Raw genomic sequence first — 12274 nt, 5'->3', positions numbered from 1 at the left:
GCCCCCCCCCCCTCCTCCCTTGCCTGGAGGAGCAGGAATGCCACCTCCCCCTCCTCTTCCTGGTGGTCCTGGAATCCCTCCACCCCCTCCATTTCCTGGCGGTCCTGGAATTCCTCCACCTCCACCCGGAATGGGTATGCCTCCACCTCCCCCTTTTGGATTTGGAGTTCCTGCAGCCCCAGTTCTGCCATTTGGATTAACCCCAAAGAAGCTTTATAAGCCAGAGGTGCAACTCCGGAGGCCAAACTGGTCCAAGGTGAGAATTTCTGTCCATTTTTTCCTCAGTAGATATCTTAAGAAGCCAGTTTAGTTTCCTACTTTGTATTTTGTGCCCTGGTGGGCTTCTGTTTTTTATGGCTAGCATCTGTCTGTCTTCAGGTTGCACTCACACTTATGTTTACTCAGCACAAATTAGGCATCTTCTGTGTACCAGACATCACTTTGGAGAATTTTTGGAGCCCTCTACTCTGCTACAAAACCTAAACATATCCTTAAGTTAATGTTTTTGGCCTTTTCTCTGAGGGTATGAGTGCCACGGTAACCCACAGTTTGATAATAGTCATTTCACCAGTCTGCAAGCTGTTGATGATAGTGCTGATCTGAAAGTTGTGGATTTATGGATACACCCTCCTACCTCTTCCCCATAAATGAGCTACAGAGGACATGTGTGCATAGCACAGTATTGTTTCCACTCTGTTCGATGCCCCTGTGATTCTGCTTTGGCCTTCTGCTTCCAGAAACCAAGTTAAAGGAGCTTAAGGATTTACTTATAAAATGAACAAGTATGTCAGTTAGCCAAATTGATGGGGAGAATATAATGTAGAACGAGGGAAGATGTGAAATACAATCTCAGTACTTCTAAAATTAGAGGATGTGAGGTTAGGAGGAGGATAAGTAGCATAAGTGAACCTAGCTCTTGAATGAACTGGGAGCACTATGTCCGGATCCTTCCATGCAGAGCACAGCTCTTGTGTGTCTCCGGTTAGTCTTACTCTAGTAAGTCATTGCTCAGAATCACCACCCACCTCTTCTGCATCTTAGTCAGTTTTCTAGGATGGAAAGTACAGGGCTCCGGTTAGTAACTCTTAACACCCTGCCCGTATCCACAGTTTGTTGCTGAGGACCTGTCCAAGGACTGCTTCTGGACAAAGGTGAAGGAGGACCGCTTTGAGAACAACGAACTTTTCGCCAAACTTACTCTGACCTTTTCTGCCCAGACCAAGAGTGAGTACCTTCCTCTTTCATGCACAGGTCCAGTATAGGACTTAAGAGTATCCTTTAAGTGAGTCTCCCATTCCTTTCCCTTCCCTGAGTGAGGGTTGAAGAGAGGTGGTTTTTCCCATTCGGAAGAAATTAAGATATTTTTGTATTCTGGGGACGCTGGGGTTGGGAAAGAAAACTGTTGCATTTTGGTATTTTTTTTCCCCAATTTTTTGGCATGTAGGTATTTTTTATCAGTATAACATGTTGGGGATATGAGATTAAGGTGACATGAAGCTCATTATGGGCCCATTTTGATAATACTCTTGAACGGATTCTGGCACTGTCTTTAAGGTGCCATCCCAGACCTACAAACTTAATAAGGGTTGGGCCAGTCTTTCACAGGTTAGGTGGTTGAGTGACTGTCTACAATAACAACCATGTGTGATTCTTTTTCTTTTCTTCCATTTCTTTTCAATATCTGATGCTTTTCTCTTCCTGGCCCTTTGCTCCTCCAGCTTCAAAAGGTAAGAATACAGAAGAGCCTTTTAATTGGGTATCTTGAACATTAGAGAAAAGATGTAACAGATGTAAAGGAATTTCTCTTTAGAAAACTGAGATGAGATTGGGGATTGATTTATCTTCTCTCTCTCTCTTTTTTTTTAAGAGTCTAGAAGGACCAGTAGCTGTGATGTTTAATTGACAGCATAGACAGTGGTTTTAAGTTTAAGTCGAAGCTGCCATATAGTTCTTTCTTTGGAAGGCGAGGGACACAAGTATTTTAATACCATGACCTTATTTATTATTTTTTTTTTTAATTTTTTTTTATTATACCATGACCTTACATTACTGTTGTGTTTTATAGTCTTCCAAGTGCTTTAACACATATTATTTCTTGGACCTGCCAAGAAGCCTTAAGAGATAAGCAGGTTGTATATTATCTCCATTCTGTAGCATGCTTGAACTGAATATGCGTAACTTGCCCAAGGTTAAATGACCAGATCCAGGGGTTTTTTTTTTTGGTCCTTTTTTTTTTTTTTTTTTTTTTTAATAAATTCTTGCTTTTCTTCTTCACCTTCATATCTTCCGCTTTGTTCTGGAAGAGCTGATCTGTTTTGCCCTCTTCTTTCTTCACTTCTTAATTCTTGTGGTTTTGTGCTGCCTTGGGACGGGGCACTTGTAGTTTTTTCCCCTGAGGGATACAGTATTTGAATTTAATGACAGTTATAGCCTAATAATTTTGTATTTCCATCTTAGAGCTTTTTTTTGTTTCCTTAGAGGTGTATTTTGACCCTAGTGATGAAAATTAAGTGCAACTTTTGAGCATTTCCCCCTCTTCTGTCTGCCCTTCCCCTCCCCCAGTAAATAAGCACTTATTTTTTTCCTTAAGTGAACTGATGGAAGCAGGCTGCACTTTGTTCTGTTAAGGAGCCTAACACTGCTAGGAGCCCGTGGTGGCCCCTAGTTAGGTGTGTCTATCTGAGAGCCTAAGATGGCTGGGCTCAGGCGTGGCCTCTTGCCTTTCACTCAGGGCAGAGTGGCCTTGTACTCTAGAATAACTGTCATCTGCTGAACAAAAGTGCAGCCAAGGGGTTGACTTCCACCTGCTTAGTGAAAAATCCTGTGATTAATGACCACTTAGGCTATTCTGGTATATCAGCAACGATTAGTTGACAGAGAAACTCAAAATCGAATGATTTCCTAATCTGTAGGTTCACAGAATCTACCCCTGTGTTGGCCTGTGGCGTAAGTCCCGTTCTCTCAGCTGTGGCCTGAGCACCACTGCACCTGCACACCAGCCAGGCGTCTTTCCTCCCGCCTCAGCCACCCCCTTCCTCTGTACATTTGTATTACTAGTGATTATAGTGAGGTTTTCTGCACTTTCGTGGTTTTCCTTGGCATTTTATTCCCACTGTGAATTGATAGTGTTTTAAAAATACCCAAGCAAGGGGCACCTGGGTGGCTCAGTTGTTGAGCGTCTGCCTTCAGCTCAGGTCACGATTCCAGGGTCCTGGGATCGAGCCCCGCATCGGGCTCCCTGCTCAGCGGGAAGCCTGCTTCTCCCTCTCCCACTCCCCCTGCTTGTGTTCCCTCTCTCGCTGTGTCTCTCTCTGTCAAATAAAAAAAAAATTAAAAATTAAAAAATTAAAAAATAAAAATAAATAAATAAAAATACCCAAGCAAGACCATATCTCATCTTTTGTCATTTTCAGAAGTGTAACCACACTTTTTAATGCTCCTTTAGCTCTCAGATTCTGCCCTGGAAACTACTTTCTTTTCATTTGAAGGTTTTAACTTTCTACCAGCCTTGGCTCTCCCCGCCCCCCCCCACCCCAAATTATTCTTAGAAAACTCTGTATCTTAATCTGAAAAAAAAAGAGTATGACTTAGTTGATTTAGTTTAGTGGAGTATTGATTTTTCAGGGAGTAATAGTCTGCATTACTAGATTGCTGCTCTTGTGATGAAGGAAATTCCTAGCTAATCTTTAAATATCTTTAGCTTCAGTTAGCACTTCCAGGTATTAAATTGGCACTCTGTCTTAATTTCCTCATTTTTCCATTAGGGAACACTAGGGGATGTGTCCTCGAAAATTACGAAATCATGAGCAATTTTCCAGACATTCTAAATCTTCAATGATTTAATTTTCTGTCAAGCATAATCCTGAGTATTTACTGTTTACCCAACTCTGAGTGACCCACAGCACTCAGATGCCACAGAACTTCCCTGCTTCTTGTAGCCCTTGCTGTGTCTTGTTATCATTCATTTCCCCCCCAAATAAGAACTCTCTCCCCCTTTTAAAAATTCTTTCTTCTTTGGATTTTTAATGTTTTCCTGACTTTAATGTCTGATTTATTTTTTCCTTCTCTCTTTACCTGCTTTCTTTTTCTTTTTTTTTTTTAAGATTTTATTTATTTATTCATGAGAGAGAGAGAGAGAGATGCAGAGGGAGAAGCAGGCTCCCAAGGAGCAGGGAGCCCAATGAGGGACTCGATCCCAGCACCCTGGGATCATGACCTGAGCCAAAGGCAGACGCCTAACAACTGAGCCACCCAGGTGCCGCTCTTTACCTGCTTTCTTTTCCTTTGTTATAGTCTATAAATCTGTGGTGATGCAAGAGGTATTAGAATGTTGGGGTTTGTTGAATGTGTCTCTTGGGAACAAAATAGTTGCCTTAATACCATCTGCACAGGCCTCCGGTGGCAGCCAGAAGTGCTCTGTGGGGACCCCATGCCGTGTGTAAACTCCCACTGTGAGCATGCTGACTAATTTGCTTTTGTCTTTCCTGATGTGGTTTTGAACTTCTTCTCTTGGTGCTCAGGCTGGCAGACTCAGTGCAGACTTCCCGATAGCCCCCTTGCTCACAACAACCCAGAAACACTTCAGTAAAAAAGGCTTTGGGGTTCTTAAAGTTTATCAGGTAAGGAAATTCAAGCTCTAGCAACTTCAAAGGTGAGCGCTCAGAGGACCCACATCTTCTCAGTATGAAAGCAAGGTTTCTTTTGCTTCTGCTACTTTAAACATGTCCAGTATAAAATTTCAGAAGATCTTTATCCTTAATCCTGTTTTTCAAGTAGGTAAGCAGTTTCAGTTTCCAAGTCTCTTATTCGTAGTCTTAATATTGATGATATAGTTAAATGATAGATGAATACTCATTACCACTCCATAAATATTCTGTCCTTCAGATAAAGAATTAGAGACACAGCTTGAATAACTTTTCCTAGGCTATATAGTGCCAGAGCCAGGATTCAGACTATGGAGTGTGTGACTCCAAAGTCCTTGCTCTAGCCCTCTGCTTCCCAGAAGTATATGTGTCTGTCCTAAGAACTTCTGGGGGCTTAGATCCAGACAAAAGATGAAAGAAGGGGATATGCTGGCTTTTGCAACCACTTCATTCATTCAGGCACTTCTCTTTCAGTCCTTGAACTGGCAGTGACTCTTAGTACAAAAAAGGAACAGCAGATTAGGGAAAGTAGGTGAAATGCTGGATATTTAGGGTTGAGGAAGAGGAAATATGTTCTGATTCTAGTACATTCAACTGTAGCAAAACGAACCCAGCTGGAGAAATAAGGCCTGCTTATCTAGTGTAGTGGAAGTTCTACTTAGATGATTTCAGGCCAATAGTTGCCAGACTTGATGAGGAAGTTATTTGGACAGGAGGTTTTTATAATGTTGCATTATTTCCTCTCTCACTTGCTAAACACAAGTCTCTGTTATTTGTTAGACATGGCTATCCCCCTTATATTTTACTGATACCCAAAACTTCCTGTATATCTACTCCAGGAACGGACATTAGAGAGAACACCCACCTTACTCTTTACATCTGCCTCCTCTAGTCATGGTTCTCCAGCCACTGCATCATTATGGTTCAGGAAGATGTGAGCCTTTTTAATAAGAGAAGGGCCCAGAGAGAGGAACCAGTCTTCCTCTGTATACTACAGGTTCTCTTACACATTTTTCTCTCTTAAGGATTAGTCTCTTGTTTTTGAACTCTTGACTTCCTATAAATCACAGATTTACTCCGTCAGTTTATTCCTTGTCAGGGAATATTATGAATTCAGACCTGATAGGTAGTACTATAAAATTTGGGAGTTCTTTTCACTTTCTCACCATCCTTATGGTGAGAGTCTTTTATCATAGTCTCTTTGTTGGCTCTCTCTCTTGAATTCCTTGGGAACATGCTCAGTAGTTAAACTAATTTTTTTTTCAAACTTTTCTGGGGAGCATTTTCATCACTGTGGTGATTGAGGTCATTATTTGTATGAATAAAATAACTGGTTTTTCATTCAGCTTTTCTTTTAACTCTGACTCTTTTGTTGATGACATGATCATATGAAAAATAGTATCTCTTGAAACTGTGTGGGAAATGATAACTGTTGTCCTAAGTACAGTGGCATTTTCCTTTTTAGGTTTATTCCTTCCAAAAACCTTTTGCGCTCGTAAGATCCACAAGTTAGTTACCCTCAGTAGGTGTGCATTGGCCAATATGTAGTGTTAGACCCTCTCCCTGTTGAAGTATGAGGTGCATTGTGGGAACTGTGAGAATCAGAACAGTTCTCCAAGTGATTTTCAGCAGTAACTTGGAAAGAACTCTGGCTAAAAAGTAAGATCTTGACCGGGAGCTAAGAATTTCATAAATGATAACCATATTCTAGTTAGGATTTGACTGTGCGTCAAGATCCCAAGGTTTGTGCTCTTGTCCCATAAGTCAGAACTATTGGCAACAACCATCTGTTGCTCTCCCAGAGCTTTGTTGGTTCAGGCTTCAAGAGGAGCCTGTGGTGGGGAAGCAATCCTTTCTTTCCCCCCAGATTGAAGGGTCTTTTTTCTTTTCCCTGTGATCCTCTTTTGTCCACTAGGTGGCACTCCTTCGGTTGGATCTTTATCAGGAAGCGTACAAGTGAATCTTTAGTTTCTGCAACTTTAACCCCTTGAAACAAGATTTTGTTAGAGCTCAACATGCTCCACCTTACTCAGTGAGTCTCTTGACAGAAGGATGTCCGTTCCATCAGTTCCTTACTCCTCTCAAGTGTATAGGATAAGGATGTGTGCTATTCAAGTGAATATTTGTTGGGATTGTTGTCTTTTAATTACTAATTTTCTTGGGTTCTGAGTAGGATCAGACTATTAGTGCAAAGTGTTTGGGAAGTTCCATTATATCAGATGGTACTTCCTTGTGATTTAAAAAACTTAAATCCATGGCACCTGAATTTGCTCAGTCAGTTAAGTGTCCGACTCTTGATTTCAGCTCAGGTCATGATCTCAGGGTCGTGAGATCGTGCCCAGCGTGGGGCCTGCTTAAGATTCTCTCTTGGGGCACCTGGGTGGCTCGGTCATTAAGTGTCTGCCTTCGGCTCAGGTCATGATCCCAGGGTCCCAGGATCGAGCCCCGCATCAGGCTCCCTGCTCAGCGGGAGGCCTGCTTCTCCCTCTCCCACTCCCCCTGCTTGTGTTCCCTCTCTCACTGTGTCTCTCTCTCTCTGTCAAATAAAATCTTTTTTAAAAAAAAATTCTCTCTTTCCCTCTCCCTCTGCCCACCCCCCCAATCTCCTGCTTGCACGAGTGCACATGCACACTCTCTCTGTCTAAAAAAAAATAAAAGACCTAAATCTACTCCTATCACCTGGGGTTATGAGGAGCCCTGCGTATTTGGATTGTCCTCTCCCCATCATCAGGGGTATAAAAAATAACCTAACCCACCCGCCCCCCCACATACCCATCTGTACTCCCAACCTTTCCATCACTATTTGCCTTGAATTCATTGGATCTAATATTAGTTTATTTATCTTGGTTTATATTACTTCCTATAGGGAGCCCCAGACTTCCAGGTCACCCTCATATCCCATACTTGAATCCCCATAAAGCTCTTTTTTTTTTTGCTTTTTTTCATAAAGCTCTATCTCCTATTCAGTCTCCCTCTCTGATCCTGCCTGAGTTGGTTCAGGCTTCAAGAGGAGCCTGTGGTAGGGAAGCAATCCCTTCTTTCCCTCCAGATTAGAGAGTCTTTTTTCTTTTCCCTGTGATCCTCTTCTTTGTGCCCTCTGGAATTCATGTTCCATTACTAGAAAAATATCCTCTGACATCAACTTCACCTTGTTGATCTAAAAGAGACCTGGCTTTCCCTCAACACTGCTTTCCTTCTTGCCCTCGAGTGTGGTGGGTTTTTTCCTCCCATAAACCTCATCCCAATGGACTTGGACCCACAGATGGTGTAGATGTCCTCTTTGTTGTTTATTGCCACTTTCAGATCATTCCACCTTTCTCTTTGCTAAAACCCCATAATTTTGTATCTCATGACATCAAATGACATCACCCAGTTCCTCTCTTAGTGCCGGTCATCTACTGACATCCCGAGCTATTCCTTATTCCTTAGCCAGGTTAGCTGTGGCTGCTCTTGGCGGTACTCCACGACCACTTCCACCTTAGTTCTTAGCAATTTCTACACGAAAGGGTCATAATCCTACCAATATGCTGGCTTCACAGTTCCTTGAATTGTTCTTTTCCAGTGATTTTGTCCTCTCCCTTACCTCACCCATTCAACTGCAGTCTTTCTCCAATCTTAACTTCATGCCACCCGTGTTCTAGCTTTTTACGTCTCTCTCTTTAGGACCGACTGCCGCAGTCCTCCAGCCCCACTGAGACATCCAGTCCATTTGTCCTACCACCTTTCACTGTGTTTCTGCTCCTTGATGACTTCACTCTCCTCCTCAGCTAAAATTCCGTGGTTAGTCATGATAATAATCACTCTCTTCGGTGTTTTCCCCTTCCATTACTTCTCTCTGATTTCATCATAGTTGATGGGCAAAACGACAGTCTCTCTGCACCCTGCGCAGGTAGCTGTGCAAGTGAATGTGGCTGAGAAAAAACAACAAACACCTGGTCCTCCTGGATAGACTTTCTCCACTTGGCTTTCAGGGCAGCAGGCGCTGTTACTTATTCTGCTACCTCACTGGCTGTTCTTGCTTCTGGCTCCCATCTGCTCAGTTTGCATTGTGACATGCCCCTCGATCCTGCCAGGCAATCGGATATTAAACATTACGAGTCTGTTCAGCTTCCCATTCTCCTAAATTATTATTTCACGTTTTCTGTCTTCAAAGACCCAACTTCTCCTTCATCTTCATTCTCAGTTGAGCATGTCTTCCTCCTACTTCACTGAGAAAACTGAAGCCATTGGAAAAGGCACTTCTGTGAACTTCCACCATTACTGTACCCACTCTCTATCTTCCTCTCTCTTACCATGGTCCTGTTTAAGCCAGTTCCTGTACTTCATTTCAACAAATGCATAGAGTACATTAAAAATATAAAATTAAAAAATCTCCCTCTCCTTGCCTGGAGTGACCGTGGTTAACATACCTTTCACCTGCATGTGTTATTCTAGTAAAGGAATGAACGAAATCCTTTTCTTTTGTGGGGAAATGTGGAAAATTTTCGTAGAACCGTACTGGAAATTTAAGGGGCAGGGGAATAAAGATAAAATGACAAATATGAGAGTATACACACATTTTTAATGTAATCTTTGTGATCCCATGTGGTAGATATACATTTTGCATTTTGCTTAACATGATTTAGCACCTCTTGCTATCATAACATAGAGATGTACCCCATTATTTCTAATGGATAGTTACGTACTTTTTTTTTTTAAGATTTATTTATTGTAGAGAGAGAAAGAGTGAGCACAGTGTGGGGAGGGCAGAGGGAGATGGAGAGAGAGAATCTCAAGCAGACTCCCTGCTGAGTGCAGAGCCCCATGCGGGGCTTGATCCCAGGACCCTGAGATCATGACCTGAGCTGAAATCAAGAATCAGACGGTTAACTGACTGAGCCACCTAGGCACCCCTCTGATGGACAGTTGTATTTTTTCAAATGCAATGTAAATGTATACAGTTGATCCCTTACTGAGAAGTTACCATTTTTATATTATAAGCAGTGCTGCAGGAAAAATCATATTTATCTCTGTATTCTTGCATTTCTGCATAGTGAATTCTTAAAAATAAAATTTTGGGACCCATATTGCTGGGTATAGGATTGTACCAATTTACCCTTCCATCAAAAATAAGAAATTACTGGGTGCCTGGGTGGCTCAGGCGGTTAAGCGTCTGCCTTTGGCTCAGGTTGTGATCTCCAGGTCCTGGGATCGAGACGGGCTCCCTGCTCAGCAGGGAGTCTGCTTCTCCTTCTCCCCCTGCCATTCTCTTGCTTTCTCTCTCTCTCTGTCAAATAAATAAAATCTTTTTTTTTTTTTTAAAGATTTTTATTTATTTATTTGACAGAAAGACACAGCGAGAGAGGGAACACAAGCAGGGGGAGTGGGAGAGGGAGAAGCAGGCTTCCCTGCTGAGCAGGGAGCCCGATGCGGGGCTCGATCCCAGGACCCTGGGATCATGACCTGAGCCGAAGGCAGACGCTTAATGACTGAACCACCCAGGCGCCCCAAATAAATAAAATCTTAAAAAAAAAAAAAATTACTTATTATAACATCTGATAGGGGAAACTGATACCTTGTTTTAATCTGACCATTAATAAGATTGCACCAGAATTTTCCTTCATGCCTTGACTCTTTCCTCATCTATAAAATGAGACAGATTAACCTAAAGATTTAGCTCTTAGTTTGAAACTTCTGGTCTTGTTATGTTTTTTTTTTTTTTCTTTGTTTTGCTTGCATAAGCTGTCTTTGGTGTTACCTGTTCATCAGCTGAAACTTTTGTTTTGATTTTTTGCTAAAAAATTCTTGTAATGTTTTCTTTCTTTTGGTCTGAGTTTCATTCTTTTTCCCTGCACTGAGGTCAGGCATTAGAAATTGCTGCTTGTTTACAACTAGTGTTTGGGGGTAAAGAGCTACACTGATGCAAAGCTGTAAAACTTTTGCATGAAGGTTGCTCGTTTAGTTTCCACAGAAGACTTACTGGTGGAGATTTAGGAAGGGTGTCATCAGATAAAGATAATTAAACTTTAATTCTTTCTAAACTGGAGGAATTTGATATATCTGTAGTGTGCACTTTCTCCTTTTCACCACCAGATGGCACATGGATCTCTTCTGTTTTAGATGTGTCATTGTTACGTCTGGGAGTGATGCAGTCACGTTAGAGAGAGACAACCTCCTTTGGTTTCAAATACCAACTGCATGGTATGCTGCCCTCTATCTGTCAGGAAATTCATTTGGAGGACTGATCAGTAAAATTACAACAGGAAGCTGTAGCTTGCTGTTTTCCAAAAGGGTCCTTCCCCCCACCTTGCAGCTAGTATCTTTAATAGGAGCAACGTTTGTATTTTTTGGAGGGCACAGAGGCTGGAGAATGTTTTCCTTTTTGTTTTAGTCTGATAACTTCATGAAAGCATAGCCTTCCTTTTAAAGTGCTTAAAGAGAAAATTGTTTTTTACCAGCTTGGTAGTTCGTTATATACATATTTGTAACCCCATGATATACATATTCCTAATCCCATCTCTGTCTCTACTGAATAGCTACTTGAAGCACATAATAGAACTCCCTGCTGATGATAAACACATAACTTCCCAGAGACCATATACTGAATTCGTTTCCTTGAGGGAATTGCCTGACCTACCTTGGGTAGAGCTTGCTGGTGCAGAAAGGTTTTTACTGTCAACCCTTTTGTATCATTTGTTAACTCCTAACTATCCCAAGATAATGCCAGTTTTAGAGCCTCTTTCTAACTATGCAAACTTCAATGTGTGCCTGTAGTACTCTTCTTGACATGCGTAGACTGGAACTGTATCTTTTAAGCCCATGGTACCATCCAGCATTATCTGCAGATTTCAGATTTGATATCTGATAAAGTGACTTTTAAATGGCCTTGTCTGAGGCTTCAACCAAACAGAAGGGTATCAGTATTGTATAAATTTCTGTCATCTTGAAGTCAGTCCCTACACTTATATGTCTGTTTCTGTCAGTAATTCCCAACTTTAGTGTGTATAAGGATTATATAAGGAGCTTGTTAAAGGTATAAATTCTTGGGCTGTTTCTCCAGAGTGGAAGTTGCGGGGACTGTAGGAAGAGAGGTTTCTAATAAGTACCTCATGTAAGTTTGTGGTAGGTACAGTAACCTGGCTTGATCCACGGCTTCTGTTTTTAGTTCTTTTTCCATTTTCTGCTCATTGTCTTCCTCCTCTCTGCCATGGTCTGGAAGCTGCTCTGCTTTATCTCGTGATAACGTTTTGATGTCTTTCTGAGAGTAGGCATTGGATAAGTATTATCCTTGTTTTTATGGAGATCCTACAAGATCATTTAGCGGGCAATCTGACATTTTCTATTGACTGCTAACATTTTGGAGGCTCTACTTGAGGGGCACTTGTTTTTTTACAAAATTCTTCTTTTGCCATCTTCTTGGCCAGGTCTCGTTAGGCATCTTCGAAGGATGTTCTGAAGAAGTTCTCTGGAGTCTGTGAAGTAGCTGGGAACCACTTAGAGACTGATGAGGCTGGAGAGGATGGGTGGAGGGCAGATGATGGGAGATCTCTCGAGTTGTACAACAAAGATGGAGTTGTGTGAGATCAGGATGTCCAAATCATAAAGGGGCTTCAGCTGTGCAGATGTAACTCTTGTTCTTGTTCAGTTAGTCC

At 41.8% G+C, this 12274-nt stretch overlaps 1 protein-coding gene across 1 annotated transcript in view; it reads left to right on the top strand.

Moving 5' to 3' along the window:
• Window positions 1–12274, top strand: part of DIAPH1 (diaphanous related formin 1) — a 96076-nt gene that overhangs the window by 41414 nt on the left and 42388 nt on the right. Inside the window, exons 17-18 of the mRNA XM_044916728.1 lie at window positions 1–268; window positions 1122–1224. Coding sequence (XP_044772663.1) covers window positions 1–268; window positions 1122–1224 — 371 coding nt within the window. The remainder of the gene's footprint in view (window positions 269–1121; window positions 1225–12274) is intronic.

Source organism: Neomonachus schauinslandi, chromosome 7 (assembly GCF_002201575.2).
Source record: "Neomonachus schauinslandi chromosome 7, ASM220157v2, whole genome shotgun sequence".
Classification (NCBI taxonomy): domain Eukaryota; kingdom Metazoa; phylum Chordata; class Mammalia; order Carnivora; family Phocidae; genus Neomonachus; species Neomonachus schauinslandi.
Note: the sequence above shows the minus strand (reverse complement) of the source record. Positions and strands in the feature narration are given on the sequence as shown.